The sequence below is a fragment of the Carcharhinus amblyrhynchos genome, chromosome 6 (genome assembly GCF_965287045.1).
Source record: "Carcharhinus amblyrhynchos chromosome 6, sCarAmb.v2.hapA, whole genome shotgun sequence".
NCBI lineage: Eukaryota > Metazoa > Chordata > Chondrichthyes > Carcharhiniformes > Carcharhinidae > Carcharhinus > Carcharhinus amblyrhynchos.
The window spans coordinates 112,069,316-112,095,224 of NC_137329.1; the positions used below are offsets into that span (position 1 = coordinate 112,069,316).

Genomic DNA, 25,909 nt, shown 5'->3' on the forward strand with positions numbered 1-25,909 from the left:
GATGCAAAACAGATGTAGCAGCTCAAAACCGGGCATCAGTGGGGTTCTATGGCCCATCACCAGCTGCAGAATTAGACAATGATGGTTTTAAAATAAATTTGGACTAATTTTAAACAAGTTGAGCTTCCAAAGGTTCACAACCTTCTGAATAATTGTCTAGTTTGTGATCATTAAAATGTACAGATTTAAGACTATGAGCTGATGACCTTGCTTTAACCCTGTATTTAATTAATCATATCTCCCTATGATTTGTGTGTGGCAGCTATTTAAAAAAATATTTTTCCATGGAATGTGAATGTTATTAGCAAAGTCAACATTTATCGTCTGTCCCTAATTACCCTTGAGAATGCATTGGTGAGTCCCCTCTTTAACTGCTGCACGGCATCTAGGGTAGGTCCATCCACAGAGTTGTTGATAAGGAAGATCAATGATTTCAACTCAGCGACATTATATTCGATTATATATCCACAAGGATAGTGTGTGGCTTGGAGGGCAGCTGGTAGTTGGTGGTATTCTCATGCATCTGCTGCCCCTGTCCTCAGAACGGTAGTGGCAGTGGGTTTGGAAAGACAAGGGAGTCTTGGTGTGTTGTTGCAGTGCATCTTGTAGATGGTACACACTGTGCATCAGTGGCGGAGGGAGTGATCATTTCAGGTGGTGGTTTAGGTGTCAAACAGGGTGCTTTGTCCTGGATGGTGTCGCATTTCTTGACTTACTGCACTCATCCCAGGGGAGAGATTTCCATCACACTCCTAACTTATGCCTAATAGATGGTGAACAGGCTTTGGGGAATCTGAATGTAAGTTACTCACTGCATAATTCATTCCCAGTCTCTGACCTGCTCTTGTAGCCATAATAGGTTTGTAGATGAACGCTAATCTTCTGAATGAAGGGCAAGACTACTAACCTCCTGTGAAAACATTTTAAAATTCTGACATTACTGGTGTAACTTGTTATGGATAATTCATTTGGAACAATTTGCCCATGTTTGAGAACACATTTAAATTTTATACTGAGACACACCACAATCATCTTGTTTGTTGGAAGTTGCTGCATTGTATATAAACATCAGATATTATAAATTAAACATTACCAACAGCTTGAAGGAATCTCAGCCAACCATTTTTAAAAATGGGTTTCCTGTTTGTTATCAAACCAAACCCTAATGTCATCAATACTTTTCACTGTATACTAATACATGTGACAATAATAAATCAAATCAATGCTTAGATGACCTGGGTCGTTCCAGCTAAGCTGATAGCAAACCTGCCACATACTTCCAGTACTTTTATTCATTCTTTTTAGTTCAGCAACTTTGCCTTCCGTTCCTAGTATTCCACCCGAAGGCTGATAACTGCAAGTTCAAAAGACATTAATGAATGAGGAAGACCATTTTGGCCCCTTAAGTAGGCTTAAACTTAACACTGCAGTGAAGTTGCTGTGAAAAATCCCTTCGTCGCCACACTCCGGGTACACTGAAGAAGAATTCAGCATTGGATTAATGGGTATAAGTGCATCTTGTAGATGGAACACACTGTCCCAATTGCTGCCCCCGAGTTGTTTTTTTTAAATGATACCAGAGCTTAGTTTCTATTGCTCGGAAGCCCATTCTGAATACTGGCCACCTGGCCCTCCCACTTTGAAATGTCATCTGCCAAAATTAACCGATTTACATCGGGCTCCGGAATGCAAGCCCTTTTCTGAATATAAGAAACAGCAGTGATTGATGTGTAGATGTCTGGCCCTATTTCATCATTGTTTTTTTAAAAAAATCATAGACGCTACACTAGACTAGCTCCATATTCCACACTGTCCGGATAGGAGTCTCTGACAGCCACATTCAGGTACATTCGCTGAACTCTCCACACTTTTGCCCAGAGTCTGACGCAGTCTCCCTTCTCAAGGCTTCTTTGCAGCCGCGGTGGGAGTGGCTCATTCATTATCAGGTTAGCGAGGAGCAAGAGAAGCAGCGTTAAAGTTTCACTCGCTGGTCGGGATACAGACACACGGGAGAAAGGGGGAAAAAAAACACAGGAACATGGCTGGAGTTAATAAATGCATAAAGTACTCCATGTTCTTCTTCAACTTTCTATTCTGGGTGAGCTGTTTTAATTCTAATTGCTATCTGATCAGTTTCCGCGCTGCGGTAGGTAACCATTGCGATCAAAACTAATTAAAATTGTTATATCCTCGTAATTAACATGTTGCGTGCGTGTGAAATTGCAGCGTTTACATTTCCGCGCCTAGTGATGTTTTATTTAATCTTCACCCTAATACTTGAATTGCTACAAGACTTCCTCAATCAGTCCGTTACAGGAGTTGAGCCCCTTAACCAGTTGAGTTGGCATAAATTAGTTCAGTCACTGAGTTCAGTAACTCAACTGCGCAATGCAACTCGTTTTGTAGAGACCCGCGATGTCTTCTTTACAGTCATTTAGTAATTTTTCTATGAAGATAGGGGAAGAAACCACTTCCTGTTAGCGCGCAGTGAGATTTACTGCTTGATAAGATGACCATGTTCGGAGTCATTAAGGTGTGGGACGTGAATGTTCCCTTTATTGCTTTCCTGCTTTTGAAAAGCACGTGGATTTTGCTCATTACTACTTGCCATTTTTTAAGATCCCGTTCCTTACGTGCCTGGATTTTAATTGCTCTGTTTTTAAGATGAGAACCAAAGTGAAGGTTGTAGTTAGTCAAGGTTAATATTTTTTAAGTAAACAGGCTCACTCTCCACACCTCACTGATTCTTTTCCCCCCATCAGACAATTGAGTTCTTTTAAGAGGTGCAGTTTTTAACCACATGTACTGACCTCAGTGGAATTACTTGGCGATTTTAGTTGAGCCGAAACTATTGCTAGTTTCCCTACGTGTACGTAAAACTTCATGCAGACCTCGAACTTGCTACAAGCTAGTGTGAAGTGGAATGCATATCAAATTACATCAAAACCATTAAAGTCTGGAGAAGATGCCACTCCCATAATGGGATATCCGCCTCTTCTGGTGTGCAGTGCAAGCCCGCAGACATGCTGGCTCGACTTAATCTCCATCCTGCATGTAACATCCCAGAGGGTGGGACTTATCTCCCCTGTTAAGGCATAGGACAACAAGCCTGCTAATTTGACTTTATACTTTCACATTAAGATGAAATGAAACCATTCTATGTTGATGCGAAACTACTTGCAGTCTTAACTGAATCATAATAATTGAAGAATACAGAGATAGCAGGAAAGAGTTTAAACAGGGATTTAGGAGGGCAAAAGGGGGCCATGAAATATCTTTGGCAGGTAGGATTAAGGAAAATCCGATGACTTTGTTATGCCTATATGAGGAGAAAGAGAGTAAAAGGGTAGGTTCACTCAAGGAAGGTGGAGGGAATTTGTGGGTGGAGCTAGATGAGGTGGGTGAGATTCTTAATGAGTAATTTGCATCAGTATTCACAAAGGAGAAGGATGTGGTGGATGGTGCGTGTAGAAAGGAGGATGTTGACATTCTAGGACATGTTGAGATAAAAAGGAAGGAAGTATTGAAGGTTTTGAAAAACGTTAAGATGGATAAGTCTCCAGAGCCAGATAGGGTCTATCCCAGAATACTGAGAGAGGTGAGGGAAGAAATTGCTGAGGTCTTGGCCAAAATCTTTGTATCCACTTTAGCCACGGGTGAGATACCAGAGGATTGGAGAGCAGCTAACACTGTACCTCTGTTTAAGAAGGACAAAAGAGATAATTTGGGAAGTTACAAGCCAGTGAGCCTTACATCAGTGATAGGGAAATTATTGGAGAAGATTCTTAGGGACAGGATATACTGAAATCTGGAAAAAATAGTCTTATCAGTGATAGTCAGCATCATTTTGTGAAGGAGAAATCATGTCTCACAAACTTGATTGAGTTCTTTGAGAAAGTGACAAGAAAAATTGACGAGGGCTGGGCAGTGGATGTTGTCTATATGGATTTTACTAAAACCTTTGACAATGTTCCTTATGGCAAGCTGATACAGAAGGGGACGTTGTGTTGGATCTGAGATGAATTGGTAAGATGGATGCAAAACCAGCTTGGGCTTACAACAAGCAAGACTTCTTACTGTGTTTACCCCAGTCCAACGCTGGCTCTCCGCATACTTTGGGCTTCAAAAGCAGAGAGTAGCAGTGGAAGGGTACTTTTCTAATTGGAGTCTGTGATAAGCAGTACAGGAATTGAGAAATCGTGTTGCAGCTGTATAAGAGTTTGGTTAAACTGCATTTGGAATATTGTGTGCAGTTCTGGTTGCCACTCTAACAAAAGGATGTTGATGTGTTGGAAAGAGTATAGCAGAGATTTACCAGGATGTCGGCTGATTTGGAAGTTATGGGACTACGAAGAAAGATAGAAATGTTGGACTGTTTTCCCTGGAGGATGAAGGGGGACCTGTTCGAGCGCTATAAGATTACCACAAGCTTGGATAGAGTGGAGCATCGAAGGGTCAATCACTCAGAGGTATAGGTTGAAAATGGGGGGGAAAGTTTAAAAGAAATGTTTTCCACAGAGGGTGGTGAATGCCTGTAATGTGCTGCTGGAGGAGGTGGTGGAAGCAGATTCTATACCAATGTTCAAGAGGCATCTGGCTAGATACATGAATAGGTAGAGAGTAGAGAGATTAGGACAACACAAAGGCAAGAAAATATTAGATTAGAGAGGCATCTGTGTCAGCACAGATTTTGTAGGCCACGGGCCCGTTGCTGTGCTCAACTGTTCTTTGTTCATAAATATTCAGTTCTGATTTAAAACTGTTTTTCTCGCCTTATGTGTTCGCTTTTTCTCCCCTAATGTTTCAATTTTCTTATTTGTGGGGCATTTAATTTGTTTTACAAAATTTATTCTCCTTTTGTTTTGGTTGGGGGGGGGCATGTAATTTGTTTGACAAAATTTAGTTTTTTTCTTTAAGAAAACGTGGATTTGCTATGTCACTGAATTATATAGAATTCAGACAATAGTAGAAATAAGTTTTTTAGTATGTGGTGTATTTGGAACAAGCAAAACATCACCCAGCATATTATGATCTTCAAAGACCTAAATGTTTTTAAAAACAAGATTCAAATGTCCAGCTAATAGCTGAAAGAAACAATGTGACAAGATGAGTTTTAAAATTTTTACTGTAACAAATGACCAAAAACACTACTAGATAAGCACTTTTTTGTAGGCTTCTTAAACTTCAGTAAACATTTCCTCTTTTATACTAATCACTCAGCACCCCCCACCCCCGGCCATGGAATTACTATTCTTTTAGCAAACAGTCCACAGTTGCTCGTAATGGGTTCCTATAATCCTGGTTTTGCCATGTCGTAACCTCACATTCTTCTCGTATCTGTGTGGGTTTCCTCCCAAAGTACAAAAGACGTGCTGGTTAGGTCATGCTAAGTTCTCCCTCAGTGTACCCGAATAGGTGCAGAAGTGTGGCAACTGAGGGGGGGGAACGGTTTCACAGTAACTTCATTGCAGTGTTAATGTGAGCCTACTGTGACGCTGATAAGTAAACTTTAAACTGTGTTGTAGTTTCACCAGGTTAACTCCTTTTTTTTAGTATGCCTGGTGCTGCTCCTGGCATGCCTTCTACACACTTCATTGCACCAAGGTTGATCCCCTAGCTTGGTGGTAATAATAGTGAGGGTAATAATGCTGGGCTATGAGGTTACAGATTCTTGGTTGAGTACAGTTTGCTGTTGCTGATAGCCCATAGCACCTCATGGACATCCAGTCTTGAGTTGCTAGATCTGTTCAAAATCTACCCCATTCAGCATGGTGGCAGTACCATACAATACAATGGAGGGTATCGTCAATATGAAGATGGACTTCCTCTCCACAGGGATTGTGTGGTGGTCACTCCTACTGATACACTTGGACAGATGCATCTGCGGCAGGCAGGCTAGTGAGGATGATGCTTTCCCCTCTTTGTTGGCTCTCTCACCACGTGCCACAGACCCAGTCCTTTGGGTCTGTCCTTTAGGGCTCAGTCTGTGGTGATGCTGCCAAGCCACTCTTGATGATGGATGTTGCAGTCCTCCACCCAGAGAACATTCTGTACCTTTGCCACTCTCTGCTTCATCCAGGCGACCATATGTTGCTCATGAAGGATTCACAAGGACCTTTTATTCTCTATCAGTATTTGGAAAATAGTTATCAAAATGGTTTCTAATTTTAAAAATATTAGATAACAATTAATCTCCTTAGCGATAGACATTTTAACAGCTAGAATCTGAAACATTTAATTAGAAAAACTAGAATTTTATTAAGCATGGCATGGGTCAAAAGTCGTAAGTCATAGTTTTGCCAAGCAGCGCGATGTCATGTGCCATTGAGCTAGTGATTAGCCTATCACCCATTAGCCAATCACACAAATCTCTTTCAGATGCAGATGTTTACATCAATTAAGAAACTAACTGTGGCCCTTGTTTTGAGGCTGTTTTGCTCCAAAAAAATTTATTACAGAAAAGAGAAATTGAATCGGGGTAGAATATTGAGGGAAGCATTAAATTTCTTATAGTTGGAAGTCAATTTAATATTTCAAAGACGTTAATGCATGTACATTTGTAAGCATCAGTCAAAAAGCATAGAAATCCGTAAATGTGTCCCTGTTTTGTAGTTTTTTTGTTAGTATTGGAGCAACAGCTTTACGGCTTCTGTGAAAAAGCTGTTTGGTCCACAAACTCATTTGGTTGATCTCAAGCATGCATTCCAGCCATCTTTATACACTTGAATTGCTCCCTTATTTTGAAACAAATCTTTAGTTCTCTTTGAAACCATTTCCCTGTAGCTTGCCCAGGTACCGCCATTAGGTAGGTTTATTACACTGCAAAATATCTCTGGCTAAATTCACTGGCTACTTCTAATCTCAACAACAGCAAATTGCATTTATATTGTGCCTCTGAATGTACAAAAATGTCATAAAATACTCTGCAGCAGCATTGTCAAACAAGATTTTTACGCTGAGCCACATACAGAAATGTTGTTTGAAGTGAGCGAAAGCTTGGTCAAAGAGGTCGGCTGTCAGGAGTATCTTTGAAGAGGAGAGAGAGGGTAGAAGTTGAGAGGTTCAGATGTTGAAATCTTCTTTAGCATATGCAGAAGCGGGTGGTGAGCCTATACTTTCTGACAGTGAGGTACAATGTTTAACAGGAATGGTCCGAACACTCAGAACATTGCGTAACTTCTTTTCGCTTCTTGGGGAGAGGAAGAGTTGGGAGAAGTTGAACATTTATAAATGAGGAAGGCCATTTGGCTCCTTTAATTCACCCATCAAAATATACCCACAGTGCATTAATTGCTGCTCTAAGTTTCTTAAATTATACCAGGAATTGTTTCTGTCCTATGGAAGTCATTCTGAATACTCACCACCTACCCCTCCTACTTTGAAATGTTATCTGCCAAAATTAATCAATTACATTGGGCTTTGGAATGCATGTCATTGCAGTTAATCAGAATCAGCAGTGTTGTGTAAGTTGGCTGGGTCTGTTTCATCACTTGATATAAAAACAATGGATATCACATTAGCCTGTGTTCATGTTCTGCTGCCTGCACAAGAGTCACTGATTCTCTGATAGCCACGCCCAGTGTACTTGCTGAACTCTCCACACGTTGCGCAGTATCTAATGCTAAAGCAGGCAGCTTGTCTTTGAAAGATTTCTTTACAGCCGCGGTGGGAGTGGCTCATTCATTATCTAGTCAGCGAGGAGCAGGAAAAACAGCATTAAAGTTTCACTCAAAGTAAGAAGAGGTGATGGCCTAGTGGTATTATTGCTAGACTATTAATCCAGAAACTCAGCGAATGTTCTGGGGACCAGGGTTTGAATCTCACCACAGCAGATGGTGGAATTTGAATTCAATAAAAATAGCCTGGAATTAAGAATATATTGATGACCACGAAACCACTGTTGATTGTTGTAAAAACCCACCTGGTTCATGAATGTTCCTTAATGAAGGCAATTTGCCGTCCTTACCTGGGCTGGCCTACATGTGACCATGATGTGGAGATGTCGCGTTGGACCAGGGTAAACACAATAAGAAGTCTCATAACACCAGGTTCAAGTCCAACAGGTTTATTTGGTAGCAAAAGCCACTAGTTTTCGAAGTGCTGCTCCTTCATCAGGTGAGTGTTGTTCATCACAAATAAGCCTGTTGGACTTTTAACCTGTTGTTGTGAGACTTCTTACTACATGTGACTCCAGAGCCACAGCAATGTGGTTGACTCTCAACTGCCCTCTGAAATGGCCTAGGAAGCCACTCAATTCAAGGTCAGCTAGAGATGAGCAATAAATGTTGGCCAGCCAGTGATGCCCATGTCCCACAAATGAATAAATAAAAAAGCAAAAAAACAGGAAAATAGAAGGAGTTAATAAATGCATCAGGTATTCCATGTTCTTCAACTTTCTATTTTGGGTGTTTTTTTAAATTTAATTGATAGCTTGTCACTTATCACGCTGCAGGAAGTAATTGTTACAGTTGTGATTACAGCTAAAGTAATTAAAATGTAATGTCCATGTGGAACTGTAGTGTTTACATTTCCACATCCAATCATGCATCTCTGTCCTATTGCTTGACTTGCTGTAAGACTGCCACTGACTCCCTGACTCCTTACAGGAGTTTCGCTCCTTATCAATTGCAAGTTTGACCTAAGTGCATGGATCTCTTCATTAAGATTTAATTCAGTGTTTCCCCTTCAATAATTTGCCTACACAATGCAACTCATTTTGTAGAAATCTTCATGCCTTCTCAGCAGCAATTTAAATTATTTTCTCTAATAAAGATTGGGAGGGGACAACTTTCTGCCAGCACACACGTTTAAGGGAATTGATGTGTGGGACGTGAATTTTCCTTTATTGCTTACCTGAGGTTCTTGCTCTTAAAAACCACATAGATCTTTGCTAATTGCCTGCAGTTAGTCAAGATTAATATTTATGTTAAGTAAACAAGCACTCCCTCAACATTTCATTGATCCCTCCCCCTTTAGACAATTGTATGTCCTTCTAAGAGTGCAGGTTTTACAATATGTACCACCTTGTGGCTAGTTACTTGCATTTTAATTGTGCAGAATGCAATTACTGGTTTCCTGTGTGTGTGTCATTGAATCATAGAATCCCTACAGTGCAGAAGGAAGCTATTTGGCCCATCAAGTCTGCACTGACAAGATTCCCACCCAGGCCCTATCTCTGTAACTCAACATATTAACACTGATAATCCCTCTAACCTGTACATCCCAGGACACTAAGGACAATTTAGAATGGCCAATGCACCTAACCTGCACTTCTTGGACTGTGGGAGGAAACCAGAGCACCTGGAGGAAACCCACACAGACACAGAGAGAACATGCAAACTCCACACAGGCAGTGGCCCAAGACAGGAATCGAACCCAGGTGCCTGGAACTGTGAGGCAGCAGTGCTAACCACTGTGCCACCGTGTCATGTACATAGCAAACTACAGTCTAGTATTCAGTGGAAAGAATATATTAATAGTCTTAATTTTAATAATCTTCTGCATCAAAACTTTTGGACTCTGGAGAAGATGCCAATCCCCATAGTATTTCAGCCTTTCCTGGTATCCATTTTGATGCAGTCCTTTGCACACTACTCATAGAGTTACAGAAGTTTACAGCATGGACACAGACCCTTCGAATCAACTTGTCCATGCCGCCCCTTTTTCAACGCCTAAGCTAATCCCAATTGCCCACGATTGGCCCATACCCCTCTATATTCATCTAACCCATGTAACTGTCTAAATGTTTTTTAAAAGACAAAATTGTACCTGTCTCTACTACTGCCTCTGGCAGCTTGTTCCAGACACTCACCACCCTCTGCGAAAAAATTGCCCCTCTGGACCCTTCTGTATCTCTCCCCTCTCACCTTAAATCTATGCCTTCTAGTTTTAGACTCCCCTACCTTTGGGAAAAGATATTGATTATCTAACTGATCTATGCCCCTCATTATTTTATAGATCTCCATAGGATCATCCTGAAACCTCCTATGGTCCAGAGGAAAGAATATCTGAGTCTATCCAGCTTCTCCTTATGACCCAAGCCATTAAGTCTTGGTAGCATCCTAGTACATCTTTTCTGCACTCTTTCTAGTTTAGTAATATCCTTTCTGTAATAGGGTGACTAGAACTATACACAGTATTCCAGGTGTGGTCTTACCAATTCTTGTACAACTTCAACAAGGCATCCCAACTCCTGTATTCAATGTTTTGACCAATGAAACCAAGCATGCCGAGTGCCTTCTTCACCACTCTGTCCAACTGTGGCTCCACTTTCAAGGAGTTATGAACCCTGTACCACTAGATCACTTTCTTCTATAACTCTCCTTAATTGAGTAAGTCCTGCCCTGGTTCAGTCTACCAAAATGCATCACCTCGCATTTATCTAAATTAAACTCCATCTGCCATTCGTCAGCCCACTGGCCCGATTGATCAAAATCCCGTTGCAATCCTAGATAACATTCTTCTCTGTCCACTATGCCACCAATCTTGGTGTCATCTGCAAACTTATTAACTATGCCTACTACATTCTCATCCAGATCATTAATATAAATGACAAATAACAGTGGTCCCAGCACCGATCCCTCAGGCACACCGCTGGTCACAGGCCTCCAGTTTGAAAAACAACCTCTACAACCACCCTCTGGCTTCTGTCATCAATCCAATTTTGTATCCATTCGGCTGTTGGTGGAGTTCATCTCCACCCTTAATACAACAGCTTGAGAGGAGAGGTTTATTTTTATTCATTCATGTCCCGCATTTCTTGCCCATCCCTAATTTTCCTTGCGATCAGAGAACCTTCCACACACCTGACGACGGAACACTGTTTCCGAAAGCTTGTGGGATTACTATCAAATAAACTGGTTGGACTTTAACTTGGTGTTGTGAGACTTCTTACTGTGTTTACCCCAGTCCAACGTCGGCATCTCTACATCACGATACATTTCCATGTCAGTCTGGTATGTCATTTGGAGGGGAACTTCCAGATGGTGGTGTTCTTATGCATCTGCTGCCCTTGTCCTTCTAGATGGTAGTGATTGTAGATTTGGAAGGTGCGGCACAGTAGCACAGTGGTTAGCACTGCTGCTTCATGGCACCAGGGACCTGGGTTTGATACCTGGCTTGGCTCGCTGTCTGTGCAGAGTTTGCATGTTCTCCCTGTGTCTGCATGGGTTTCCTTTGGATGCTCCAGTTTCTTCCCACGTTCTGAAAGACGTGCTGGTTTGGTGCATTGACCTGAACAGGCACCGGACTATGGCGACTATGGGAATTTCATGGTAACTTCATTGCCGTGTTAATGTAAGCCTTATTTGTGACTAATAAACTTTAACTGCTGTCTAAGGAGCCTTAGACAGGAGAATGGTGGAATTTCCTTCTCTGAGTATGATGCGCATTGGAACGCGCTCACTAATCTGGCTTTATATTTGTGCTTCTGTTTTTGCATTGAGGTAAAATGGAACCGTTTTGTATGTTGAAGCAAAACCACTCACATAATAACAGCTTTAGCTAAGTTATTGATATTCAACTGGGTTCTTTACGTTGGGTGTTCACCTTTTTCATTGTTGATGTTTCTCTTAATTGTGTAGCATTTAGTTTACTTACAACATTTATTTTACGTTATTAAAATGTTTTAGTTTAATTGAATCTTACAAACACTGAATCAAATAGAAAGAATATACAGCTTGCATCACAGGCTATAGCAAGTTTCATATGTGATGCATTTGAACAGGAAAAATCTTACTCAGAATATTGCTATGATTCCTGGGGAGACTTTACATTTTCTTTTTAAAAGTGAATTTAAACTTCCAGTTTATAGCAGAAATAAAGGCACAACAAAATTTCATGTTTAAAATTTTTACTATAAAAATGACTCAAAATGCTATTGACTAAACATTTCTGTGGACAACTTAAGCAACAGAAAATTATTTCACCTTTTATACCTATCACTCACCACACTCCCCATGGATTTATTCTTAACAAGCAGTCTACAGTTACTCCCAGCTTCCAATGGATTCCTGTATCCCCGTTTTGCTAAAAGAGGCCTTTCCTTCAGTTTTCTTAAATTCATCACCTGTCGTAAAGTGACACCAAGGAATCTTCCACTGACCACCCCTCCACCCACGACAAATATCCTGGAATCTGGAGAAACTTGAAGAATGTGTCTCTTCAATTAGAGACTGTGGCTGGTAATTTACGAGCCTCACTTGATTGAGATCATAAAATCTCGCCTGAGGCCAACGGAGAATTCCATTCTGTGACCCTTGCCACACCTATTCTGGGGCAGGCGTGGTGGCTGAATTCCAGCCTGTGTCTCTCTCCTGCATCTCGCTGTAGTAACTCAGCTTATAAAGTCAGGCTGCTTTTCTCTTGGCCAACCATCCAAAACCCCATTCTGACAGAGCCAATATCAAAATTACCTGCTGTCTTTCCCATGGCAACATGAAACACATTAATCTTACAGCTAGGTAGAACTGCAGAATGTGCAAACTCCACACAGACAGTCACCCGAGGCTGGAATTGAACTTGGGTCCCCAGCTGTGAAGCAGCAGTGCTAACCACTGTTGCACCATGCCACCCCTTTTCCATAAATCTCATCTCATGCTTCTAATGTTTAGATGAATGTATTAGGCTCAGCATTGATTCACATGTCTCCAAAACTCTTGATATTTATTTCCTATGCCAGCCAGTCATGTGGAAACTGCACCAAGAATTCATAAACCTGAGAAATTATTTTTATTCATTCATGGGCATCACTGGCTAGCCAGAATTTATTGTCCATCCCTAATTGCTCTTGATCTGAGTGGTTTGCTAGGCATTTCAGAGCGCAGTTGAGAGTCAACCACATTGTTGTGGCTCTGGAGTCACAAATAGGCCAGGTCAGGTATAAGATAATGAAGGGGATGGATAGGGTAGAGATAGAGAGATTCTTCCCGCTCAGAAAGGATAGCAGGATTAGAGGGCACAGCCTCAAGATAAGGGGTGGGGGTGCAGTTTAGATCGGAGTTGAGGAGGAACTTCTTCACTCAAGGGGTGGTGAACCTCTGGAATTCTCTGCCCGTTGAAGTGGTGGAGGCTGCCTCGCTAAATATATTTAAGTCTCGGGTAGATAGGTTTTTGACAGACAAGGGAGTTAAGGGTTATGGGGAGAAAGCGGGAAAGTGGAACTGATCCACTTCAGATCAGCCATGATCTTATTGAATGGCGGAGCAGGCTCGAAGGGCTAGATGGCCTACTCCTGCTTCTATTTCTTATGTTCTTATGTCAGGAAAGGATGGCAGATTTCCTTCCCTAAAGGACATTAGTGAACCAGTGGGTTTTTCCGACAATTGACAATGGTTTCATGGAAATTAATAGATAATTAATTCCAAATATTTTTAGTGAATTCAAATTGCGTCATCTGCTGTGGTGGGATTTGAACCAGGATCCCCAGAGCAGTAGTTGAATTTCTGGATTGATAGCCCAGTGATAATACCACTAGACCATCGCATAGAGGAATGTACATCATATCTTATAATAAAGATTAACGCTGTAATTCTCCGGCTGTTCACGGGCTGGTGGGATTCTCAGATCCTATCGGCAGTGCAGCCCCTGCCTTGGGTTTCCCATGGGAATTCCCATTGACGGTGATGGGGCCAGAGGATCCCTTCGCTAGCGAGTTGCCTGAGTGCATTCCTCAGTGTAATTTATTGTGACAGTGATGGATTTATAATTGTATGACCTGTCAGTTATTTTGTATTGCTCATGAGGTAATGGGTGGAATTTTACCGGCGGGTCTGCCCGAGGTTTGTACAATCTTGCCCGAAGCCAACAGAGAATGTTGTTCTCCGAGGCTCACCCGCTCCCGAAATTGGGGGCCTATGAGTACATTTTTGAGTGCCATGGGATAACAAGATGTTGGTTGTATTACTTGTTTACAGTGATCACTCGAACTGAACTAATTTTTCCCGTTCGGGCACGTATTTTTAAACTGTTCAATCTTTTGGCTTTCAGCTGTGTGGTTCGATTATACTTGGAATCTCAATTTGGCTACGTGTGAGCAAAAGCGCCGGGAAGGTAACGACGACTGATGTTTGATCCAAAGTGTTTACTACCAATAGCTGCAATTTAGTTTTGAAAAGGAACTTGTGTGTTTTCAATGCATTTCCTAGCGGAAGCACAGTCACTATGGCAATGTCAGAAATGCAGTAATCAATTGGTGCGCCCCGCTGCCAGCAAGTATGGAGAATTTGACATTCAGCCAATTCTCCATTCATAGCAGCAGGACCAGAGAATCCCAGCCACGGACAATGTCGGAGAATTCCCGTCAATGTTTCAATAATGACAATCAGATCATCTGTTTGCATGCTGCCAACTGGGGGATAAATATTAGGTTGGACACCTGTGCACTATCGCATAGAATAGTGCAATATGATTCTTTTACATTTGAGTGGCCAAACATATGCAGGTTAGGTTGATTGGCCATGCCAAATTGCCCTTAGTGGCAGGGATTAGGATGGTAAATATATGGGGTTATGGGGAAAGGACCTGAGTGTGATTGTTGTCAGTGTAGGCTCGATGGGCCAAACAGCCTCTTCTCCACTGTAGATTCTGTGATTCTGCGTATGGGTGGCACAGTGGCATAGAGGTTAGCACCGCTGCATCGCAGCACCAGAGACCCAGGTTCAGCTCTGGCCTTGGGTGAACTGTCTGTGTGGAGCTTGCATGTTCTCACTGTGTCTGCGTGGGTTTCTTCTGGGTGCTTCAATTTCTTCCCACAGTCCAAAGATGTGTGGGTTAGGTGGATTGGCTAAATTGCCCCATACCATCAGGGGGATTAGCAGGTTCAATTTGTGGAGTTATGGGGATAGAGTCTAGGTGGGATTGTTGTTGGTGCAACAATGGGCCAAATGGCTCCTTCTGCACTGTAGGGATTCTGTGATTTATGAATGGGATGGAAAATGGGATCTCCAATTCACTCGTTCCCTCCCAATCTATCCAAGGATAGAATGGGACTGACTTTCTCCAGTGAGCCAAAGTAATTTTCATGAATTCAGCTATTATCCTGTTTTGCAATATTGTAAAACGTTCAAACAATTTTGGAATTGTAAACTTACAAATGTTAACTTTTATGGCAAAATGTACATTTTAGTATAAAGTAACATACTGTCATTTTATTGTTCAATGTATTATGTCTTTTCCACTGCAGACTGCTGGAGTAAATATTGAGGATTTTTACCCTGCTATAAATCTTCTGATCACTGTTGGGTCCATAATTATGGTGCTTGGATTTCTTGGTTGCTGTGGAGCTATTAAAGAGAGCAAGTGCATGTTAATCTTGGTATGTATTTGACTATGAGGAGTATTTGGAAGATGTTGAGAGATAACTTGACACTGGTGGTGGTTAAAGTGAACAATATCTGATCATCTATAGAAATGAGAGATGTGTGATGGATGGCTGATCAAATGTGCTACCTTTAATATATCATTTTTATATTATCACCCAAAACAAAATCCACTCCATTATCTGTTCTCATTACTGATGGAAAATATGATTAGACCACAAGAACATAAGACATAGGAACAGAATTAGGCCACTCAGCCATCAAGTCTGCTCTGCTATTTAAACATGGCTGATATTTTTCTCACCCCCATTCTCCTGCCTTTTCCCCTTATCAATCAAGAATGTACCTATCTCTGTCTTAAAGACACTCAATGAACTGGCCTCCATAGCCTTCTGCAGCAAAGAGTTCCACAGATTTGCCACTCTCTGTTTTAAAGGATTATCCCTTTAGCCTGAGGTTGTGCTCTCTGGTTCTAGTTTTTCCTACTAAGAACATAAGAAATAGGAGCAGGAGTAGGCCATCTAGCCCTTCGAGCCTGCTCCGCCATTCAATAAGATCATGGCTGATCTGTCGTGGCTCAGTTCCACTTTCCCGCCCTCTCCCCATAACCCTTAATCCCCTTGCCTATCAAAAACCTATCAACCCGCGTCTTAAATATATTTAGTGAGGCAGCCTCCACCACTTCAACGGGCAGAGAATTCCAGAGATTCACCACCCTTTGAGTGAAGAAGTTCCTCCTCAACTCCGTTCTAAACTGCCCCCCCTTTACCTTGAGGCTGTGCCCTCTAGTCCTACTGTCCTTTCTGAGTGGGAAGAGCCTCTCCACCTCTATCCTATCCATCCCATTCATCATCTTATACGTCTCAATGAGATCTCCCCTCATTCTTCTAAACTCTAACGAGTACAAGCCTAGTTTATTCAGCCTCTCCTCATAGTTCAACCCCCTCAACTCCGATATCAGCCTAGTAAACCTCGTCTGCACTCCCTCCAAGGCCAAAATATCCTTGCGTAAGTGCGGCGACCAAAACTGCACACAGTACGCCAGCTGCAGCCTCACCAGTGCCCTGTACAGTTGCAGCAAGACCTCCCTACTTTTATATTCAATCCCCCTCACTATGAAGGCCAACATCCCATTCACCTTCCTGACCACCTGCTGCACCTGCAGGCTGGGTTTTTGCAACTCATGCACAAGGACCCCAAGGTCCCTCTGCACCGTTGCATGCTGCAGTTTTTCGCCATGTAAGTAACAGTCCTTCCTACCATTATTCCTACCAAAGTGGACAACTTCACACTTGCTAACATTAAATTCCATTTGCCAGTTCCTGGCCCATTCGCCCAGCCTATCTAGATCCTTCTGCAGACTTTCCACACCCTCCGCACAATTTGCCGTTCCACCAATCTTGGTGTCATCAGCAAATTTCGACACCATACACTCGGTTCCCTCCTCCAGATCATCTGTATAAATGGTAAATAGCTGAGGTCCCAGCACCGATCCCTGGGGCATTCCACTAGTCACCAACCACCAATCCAAATAGCACCCATTGACCCCCACTCTCTGCCTCCTATTTGACAGCTAATCCTCTATCCACGCTAACACCCTACCCCCAACTCCATGCCCCCTTACCTTCTGCAATAACCTCTTGTGCGGCACCTTATCAAACGCCCTCTGAAAATCAAGAAACACCACATCCACTGGCTCTCCTCTATCCACCGCCCTAGACACATCCTCATAGAACTCCAATAAATTCGTCAGACACGACTTCCCCTTAACGAAACCGTGCTGTGTCTGCTCTATCAAACAATTTTCCTCAAGATGCCTCGCTATTATCTCCTTGATCACGGATTCTAACATTTTACCTCCAACAGACGTTAAACTAACCGGGCTATAATTCCCTGCCTTTTGCCTGCCGCCCTTCTTAAACAACGGCGTAACATTAGCCGTTTTCCAATCTTCCGGCACTTCCCCGGAATCCAGCGAGGTTTGGAAAATAATCATCAAGGCATCCACTATCACCTCCACCATTTCTTTCAGAATCCTTGGATGCATTCCATCCGGTCCTGGGGACTTGTCCACAATCAGTCGCTCCAGTCTGTCGAGCACTGCCTCTCGAGTAACAATAATGTCATTCAGGCCCTCCACTCCTACCATCTTTCCATCGCTAACACCCGGCAAACTATTCACGTCCTCCTCCGTGAAGACCGAAACAAAAAAGTTATTCAAGACCTCAGCCATTTCCCCATCCCCTACCACTAAGTCCCCGCTCTCATCCTCTAAGGGTCCAACGTTCACCCTAGTCAGCCTCTTCCTTTTTATATATTTATAAAAACTCTTACTATCCTTTTTTATATTTAGCGCTAGTCCAGCTTCATAGTTTATCCTACCCTTCTTTATCAACTTTTTCGTCATTCTTTGTTGATATTTAAACCTCTCCCAATCCTCTTCTCGCCCACTACTCTTAGCTACTCTAAATGTATCCGCTTTTAATTTAATACTCTCCTTTACCTCCTTCGTTATCCACGGCTGATTATCTCCCCTCCTACAATCCTTTTTAACTATCGGAATAAATTTCTGCTGAGCACCAAGAAAGATCTCCTTAAAGATCCTCCACTGTTCCTCAGCAGACCTACCTTCCAATGTGCTCCCCCAATCAACATTCGCCAATTCCTCTCTCATCCTATCATACTCCCCTCTGTTCCGGGAACCCACTTTCTCCTCCTCCATCTGCATCAGAAACTCCACCATACAATGATCACTCTTCCCAAGAGGATCCTTCACCACAAGGTCCCTAATTCTACCTGCCTCATTACATAACACCAGATCCAAGATAGCTCGCTCCCTCGTCGGCTCCAACACACACTGTTCAAGGAAACCATCCCGGCAGCATTCCAAGAACTCTTCCTCAAGCCCACCGCGTCCAACATTGGTCGGCCAATCAATATGTAGATTGAAATCCCCCATAATTATCGCCGTTCCATTCCTGCACGCCGCATTTATTTGCGCGTTAATAGCCCGCCCCACCTCCAGATCATTATTTGGGGGCCTATAGACGACACCCACCAGCGTCTTCCTCCCTTTGCTGTTCCTAATCTCCACCCACAACGATTCCACTTTCTGCTCTTTGGCTCCTATATCATCCCTTACTACCACCCTGATGCTATCCTTTATCAGCAGAGCTACGCCCCCCACTTTTTCCTCCCACCTATCCTTCCTAAACACTTGATACCCCCGTACATTCAGCTCCCAGTCCCTGTCACCCTGCAGCCACGTCTCTGTAATGGCCACCAGATCATATCCACACTAGTGAAAACATCTTCTCTGCGTCCACTCTATCCAGGCCTTGCAGTATCTTGTAAGTTTTAATAAGATCCCCCCCTCATTCTTCTAAGCTCCAACAAGTATAGACCCAGAGTCCTCAACCGTTCTTCATACAACAAACTCTTCATTCCAGGGATTATTCTCGTGAACCTTCTCTGGACCCTTCCCAAGGCAGCACATCCTTCCTTAGATAGCTCCTGTTGTGAGGTTTGAAAATGCGATTGAACCTTAGTTCTTCGTGCTTTGTTCCCACCATTTTCCACAGTGATTTCTTGAATCAGAAATGATATTGGCTGGAATTTTCCGGCTGTTTTTTTCAACCAGCTGTGGGTTTCCCAGCGGAGTGGGGCACAGTCAATGGGAAATCCTATTGAGAGTAACGGGGCCAGAAGATCTCGTCGCTGGCGAACGGCACACCTCCTCCCGTCATGGGAAAGACGCGATGGGAAGGCCAGACAATCCCACCGCACCCATTATTGATTTGTAAAGAGTGATGTTCACGCTCATCACTGAAGTGGAAGGAGAGCTCATTAGATGCATTAACCAAACCCATTGCAAAACCATCTTTTTAAACATAATGTAAATTCAGTGGATGGAGTTTTAATTGTCGAAAAAGACTGTGGACATTCAGGTCTTTTCCAGCACTGTGCCAGTGAGTAGAGCTATGTAGTATTTATATACACACACGCAAGGCTGTTATCTATAGGAATGCAGAATAGTGTGGAACAAGGTGTACACCTCCGTGCTGTCAGCTTATATTGTTGTAAGATGGATCAAGCACCAAACCAAATTTGGGTGGCACAGTGGGTTAGCACTGCTGCCTCACTGGCTTGGGTCTCTGTCTGTGTGGATTTGCACGTTCTCCTCATGCCTGCGTGGATTTCCCCCGAGTGCTCCAGTTTCCTCCCACACTCCAAAGATGTGTGAGTTAGGTTGATTGGCCATGGTCCCACAGTCAGAAAGATGTGCTGGTTAGGTGAATTGGCCGTGCTAAATTCTCCCTCAGTGTACCCGAACAGGCGCTGGAGTGCGGTGACTAGGGGATTTTCACAGTAACTTCATTGCAGTGTTCATCTAAGCCTACTTGTGACAGTAATAAATAAACATTAAACTCATTTGCTTGCACTATGTAGACCCATGTAGCAGTCACATTAAGATTATTGTTTAATTTTGTCATGGATTTTGAGCTTGGCTTTCACTGAAAAATGTTGGGTGAAGTGAATGTCGGACCTAGAGCCATTTTGAAGTGAAATCTGACACTTTATTTTCATTTAATATTTTAAGCCTTGTTTGTTATTATGTGACAGTCTGGGTATTGTGGCTAAAATAATGTTTCTGAGACTGTGTTAGAAAAAAATTGTTTGAATGATGGACAAATGGAATAAAGTGAAGCAAATGTGGCGTAATGACAGGAAGAGAAACTCTATTTTTGCAAAATAAGTGAATGAATAATTGTTTCCTTGGAGTTTTATCTGATGAGCAGCAAAGATGGACAGGAATTGGACAAAGATCAGAATAAAAACTAAAAGGATACATTGTGATTGGAGGAACAGCAGCAAAGATTAATGCAGCAGACAAATGAAGAGGCAACTGATGCCAGAATGTATCTAAATTTGGGGCAGCATGGTGACGCAGTGGTTAGCATTGCTGCCTCACAGTGTCAGGGACCTAGGTTCGATTCCTGGCTTGGGTCATTGTCTGTATGAAGTTTGCACGTTCACCCCGTATTTGCGTAGTTTCCTCCAGATGCTCAGGTTTCCTCACAGTCCAAAGATGTGCGGGTTAGGTTGATTAGCCAGGCTAAATTCCCCTTAATGTCAGGGGGTTAGTAAGCTAAATAAGTAGGGTTATGGGGATAGGGCCTGGGATGGGATTGTGGTCGGCTCAGACTAGATGGGCCAAATGGCCTCCTCCTGCACCGTAGGGATTCTGTGATTCTATGACATCTTTGGAATGTGTTTGCTAAAAATCTATTCTGCATTTTAGAATCTTTCTTTTGCTTCACAGTTCTTCATTGGATTGCTCCTAATTCTGGTTCTTCAAGTAACTGCTGGCATTCTAGGCACTGTTTATTCATCAAAGGTAATCTTTTGCATTTCGGTTACATTTTTTCCTGAAGTGAAGTAGTAATTTCCAATTGGATCTCGAGTGTCTTCAAGCTGAAACATGTCTTCTCTTTGTTTCTTCAAGGTGGAAACAATAATAAATGATACATATAAGAATTATATTCCATTAGGTGCTCAAAAGCCTGAAGTTATAAAAGAGATAGACGAATTGCAGGAGGAGGTGAGTCTGATTTTAAAATAGGATCGACACTTAAACTGCATTTTCAACAAAGAAAATAACTCTTTGATCCTTGTATAAATTCTTCCCTTTGTTTTATTTGTTCATGGGACATGGGCATCATTGGCTGGGCCAGTTTTGTTGCCCATCCCTAATTGCCCTTGAACAGAGTGGCTGGCTTGGCCATTTCAGAAGGCATTGTGAATCAACCAAATTGCTGTGGGTCTGGAGTCACATGTAGACCTGACTGGGTAAGATGGCAGATTTCCTTCCCTAAAGGATATTAGTAGACCAGATGGGTTTTTACAACAATCGACAATTGTTCCACAGTCATCATGAGACTTTTAATTCCAGATTTTTGTTAAATTCATATTTCACGATCTGCCATGGCGGGATTCAAACCTGGGTCCCCAGAGGATTATCTTGGGTTCCTGGATTACGAGACCAGTGACAATACCACTATGTCACTCCCTCCCTCTGTATCTGGCCCAGGTGAAGCTAGTTGTTGTGCTACTAATATGCGAGAGATATTACAGTAATGCAGAACTGGCATATTCAGGTTATACTGCTTGCTGTGCATTACTTTGCAAATTAGCTAAAGTGGAACTTTTCATGTATTCTGGCTATGCTTTATTTATGGACTCATTCATTTGAGGGATGTTGACAGCAGGTTGGAGCAGAACCCTTCCTATGTCAAGTGCACAGTCATCTGGGAGAGTATGACCAAGGTGGAGTAAAGTTTCTGTATTCTGACACAAAAATAGGTGTCTCACTTCGCAACCCAACCAAGCGCACTCCCCCTACTCCACTGCATTAATGTAATGTCGCTTTTCTATTTCCACCCTGTAAGAGCTAACCTATAGTTAATTAAGTTGCTTATTCTGCTGTATTCCCATGCCCATTAGGAACTGGATTGGGAGTTTAGAGACTGATTTTACATCCGATCCCTGTAGCTGGTAGACAAGCGAGACTTTTATTCCAGCAGTTGGAGTTGAGCCCAGGCGTCTAATCCACTCGGTCATCAAGTTTCTCCTGGTTAGTTTTTTTTGAGGGTAATGGAAGCCAAATGACATCTGTTCTTAACAAAGAAAAACTTTTGATCTTAATTTTTAAGCTTTATCACCTGGAATTTTCTGTTATATTGTACAGGACAGATTGAGTTATAAACTGCAGTTTGGTGTTGAACTTAGTAACATAAAATTCCTACAGTCCATTCGGCCCATCGAGTCTGCACTGACCACAATCCCACCCAGGCCTATTCTTGTAACCCCACATATTTCCCTGCTAATACCCTTATCATGGCCAATCAACCTAATTCGCACATCTTTGGACTGTGGGAGGAAACTGGAGTACCCGGAAGAAACGCACAGAGACACGGGGAGAACTTGCAAACTCCACACAGTGACCCGAGGCCAGAATTGAACCCTGGTGCTGTGAGGCAGCACTGTGCCACCATGCCATCCCTGTATGAGAGTACAACAAAAACTTGTGTTTATATAGCTCTTAAATATTGTAAGACATTTCACCAGACTGCCAGCACTAAACTCCTAAATTTCATTCAGTTGACTTCGGTCAAATGAATTTGTTAATCTTTTTCCATAGGTGGGAATATAACTGGCCCACTAAATGCGATTCTGTTAAAACCTATGTGCGTGTGCATGACTATCTTTGGCAGAATTGCACATTGCATTGGAAAGGTATAATGATTTTTGCATAAAACTAGCAATATTAATCTAGGGGGGATAGAGTGATGTTGTGGCATTATCACTGGACTAGTAATCCAGAGACCCAAAATAATCCTCCAGGGACACAACTTTGAATCCCACCACAGCAGATCATGAAGTATGAATTCAACAGAAATCTGGTACTAAAAGCCTAATGATCACCATGAAACAATTGTTGATTGTCATGAAAGCCTATCTAGTCCACAAATGTCCTTTGGGGATGGAAATCTGCCATCTCAAAAGGGCAGCACAGTGGCACACTGGTTAGCACTGCTGCCTCACAGTGCCAGGGATCCGTATTCAATTCTCGGCTTGGGTCATTGGTGTCTGTGTGGAGTTTGCACATTCTCCTCGTGTCAGCATGGGTTTCCTGTCGGTCTTCCGGTTTCCTCCCAAAGCCCAAAGATGTGCGGGTTAAGTTGATTGGCCATGCTAAATTGACACTTAGTGTCTGTGCGACTAGCAGGGTAAATAAGTGGAGATAAGGAGATAGGGCCTGTGTGGGATTGTGGTCGGTGCATACTTGATCAGTTGAATGGTCTCCTTCTGCACTGTAGGATTTCTATGATTTCTATGGTTCCAGGCTGGATACATAGCTACTCAAAAACAAAACAAGAGCGTGTGAAGCTATCCTGCCATTATATTGTTTCGTATGAAGCATTAGGTCTGAGTTGTTACATTTGTAGGGCCCATTCGTTCATTCAAATAGATGAGGGGACAGCATGATGAATTTCTTTTATTGAACAAAGCTTAACATTAACACTACCAAAGCGAAAAGTAAGAGAAAGGTTGGAGACTGGCTTTTACTGTCAGTATGAAATCATGTACTGAGATGAGCGAAACCCGAAAACTGAACTGAACCTGAACAGGATCTCGAAAACAAACTGAAAACTGAACACACAGACCCAAACTATATTTTAATTCTTATTATTATTAGTCTTTCTCTGTCTAGAGAAAACAGCTGTTGGAGTTGTTTTTTATCAAAACTCCTTTGTCTGCTGTGTATTCTTCAGGTATGCAGTCAATTTTCTGTTAACCCAGCATGCCTTCTGAGTTTTAAAATGTGGTCAAGTGTTAGTTGAACCCAATTTTAACATAGGCAGAAATATCTTAAAACTAAGTCTTTGCATAGACTGACGAAAACAGGGCTAAATGTACATAGGATCACTCACATTTTATGATTTGTTTCCCATTTGTCTTGCCTAAATGTGATTTCCTTAACCAGATTACTTGGGAGGGGCCAGCAGTAAGTGCAGTTGTATGGTCGGTATGATCCTATCCGCTTGAGGCTTTTTTTAGGGGATGATTGCACAGTCTTTGAGTGAGGTGCGCCGAAAGCTTCTACTGACACTTTTTTTGAATTCAGTTCATGCAAATAAAAAGTCAGAGAAGAAACCTTCTCGTCAAATATACTTGAGAACGTTAGACGGGATTTTTCACCATGCACATTCCAAGACTGGAAATTCCCACCCAAGATCAACAGACCTTTTAATGGCCCACCAAACTTTCTGTCCCACCCACCACGATTCCTGAGGCGGGTGGGATAGACAAATTCCACCCACTGTCTTATCTGGAATTTCAACAGTTAAGGCTCATGATAAGTTTGACTTGTGCATTCTCGGGAAGGGGCGGGGGGGAGGCACATTTTCCACAGTTACCTTGACATTGTTTCAAACATACTGTCCATAATCCATAATATCCCATCAACATCTAATGATCACAAGTTCTGACTAAACCTGTCAGCATTTTTACTCAGCTAATGGCCTAATCAGTTTTTGAAATATTCTTGTGCATCAGAATATGAAGAGACCTTCTAGTTGAGCACCCTTGAGGGCAGCCTCTGGAGCCTTAAAAGTACTTAGGCAATTAAAATTATCTGTGATTGCATGTTTTTTGGTCTTGTATCTTTTTTTTTGAAAAAAGGCTAATGTTAATCACAATTAGAATCTCACCTTTTTCCCAATGTAATAGTCTGAAACAATGGACATTAACAGGATTGAAGGAGGCTTTTTGACCCATTGATATTGCTGGAGTAATTCATCACATGTTGTCTGTTCACAGCCTTGTACCATCCTCTGCTTCAAATATTCATCCACTTATCCATTAAAAGATGTAATAATCTCTGCCCCTACCATTTCTGATGACAAAGCATTCCATTTCTGATGATTTGAGAGGTTTAACACATTTATACATTAATTATTCATGAGCTCTGCAAAGAGTTCACTTGCTTCAGAGTGTACTGCCTCCAAAGTGCATCTGCAAACACAGAGAAGAGCAATGTAAACTAAAAATATTCTTGCACCTTTTCTCAAACGTCTAGTGGTTGTAAAAAATTCAAACGTTTTGTAACTTTTCCTCTGTGTTTTCTTTTCCTCCCCCCCTTGGCTACAGAGCAAGTGTTGTGGTTTTCTCAATGGCTACAAGGACTGGGGAAATTCCATTCCGGCGTCCTGCGACTGTAAAGCTGATCGGAATGACCATTGTGTGATAACAGCGGGCAAATCTGTTTGGGCTCAGGTACCTTGTTGTTAAAGTGACAAATAAAAATGAAGCTAGCTTTGAATTTTTTTGCTTTTGAATTTGAAGTCATCAACTTTCTTCCACATTGCTTGTGTCATTATCATTGCATTTTAAACAAATATTAATGTTTTAAGATCATTTACGGTAACTGTGCTGGCAAACCTACCTTTTCCATGATCGGTCATTGGAAGGTTGACCATAATGTTCAAAGATGTGTCATTGCTGATCAATTGTGTGCATAAAAAATCTCATTCCTGCATTTTGGAATGGCACTGAGAGTTATACCATTTCATTGCCCCATGATATTCTTTTGTAAAAGAAAAAGTGTTGCAATCTTTGGCCAGACCCCCGAATTATTGACAGGATTCAGTTAGGGATCAATGACCTTACGCTTAATGGAGAAAATGTATGAGATTCAAGACAATTGCTCAGCAAAGGAAGCCACTGGATTCCATGAGTTCTGAACAAGCAAAAATAAACTTTATTGTATAAGGTCAAAAAGGTAAAAACAATTTAATCACATCTCTCTTTTGTGGTACCAGTGAAATAAGCCAACTGTGGTCAGGCACACCACACTACACAATAAATGGCAGATGCAACCAAGGTAAAGTCCATGGCCTTCTCAACAATCCACCCAGCTGGTAATAACTACCAGTCTCACTTTGGTTGTCTCACGAGGGTTTCCAATCTTCACCTTCAACTATCTCGCCTTGGAATTCGTGCCAACTCAAATGGCTTCAAGGATGGCG

General features: G+C 42.2%; 1 protein-coding gene across 1 annotated transcript in view; it reads left to right on the plus strand.

The window, feature by feature from the left end:
* Positions 1 to 1,934: 1,934 nt before the first annotated feature.
* LOC145344220 (tetraspanin-8-like) overlaps positions 1,935 to 25,909 on the plus strand; it is a 29,100-nt gene continuing 5,125 nt past the window's right edge. Inside the window, exons 1-6 of the mRNA XM_080191199.1 lie at positions 1,935 to 2,098; positions 13,987 to 14,049; positions 15,182 to 15,313; positions 20,641 to 20,715; positions 20,824 to 20,919; positions 25,032 to 25,157. Coding sequence (XP_080047325.1) covers positions 2,039 to 2,098; positions 13,987 to 14,049; positions 15,182 to 15,313; positions 20,641 to 20,715; positions 20,824 to 20,919; positions 25,032 to 25,157 — 552 coding nt within the window. The 5' untranslated portion in view covers positions 1,935 to 2,038. The remainder of the gene's footprint in view (positions 2,099 to 13,986; positions 14,050 to 15,181; positions 15,314 to 20,640; positions 20,716 to 20,823; positions 20,920 to 25,031; positions 25,158 to 25,909) is intronic.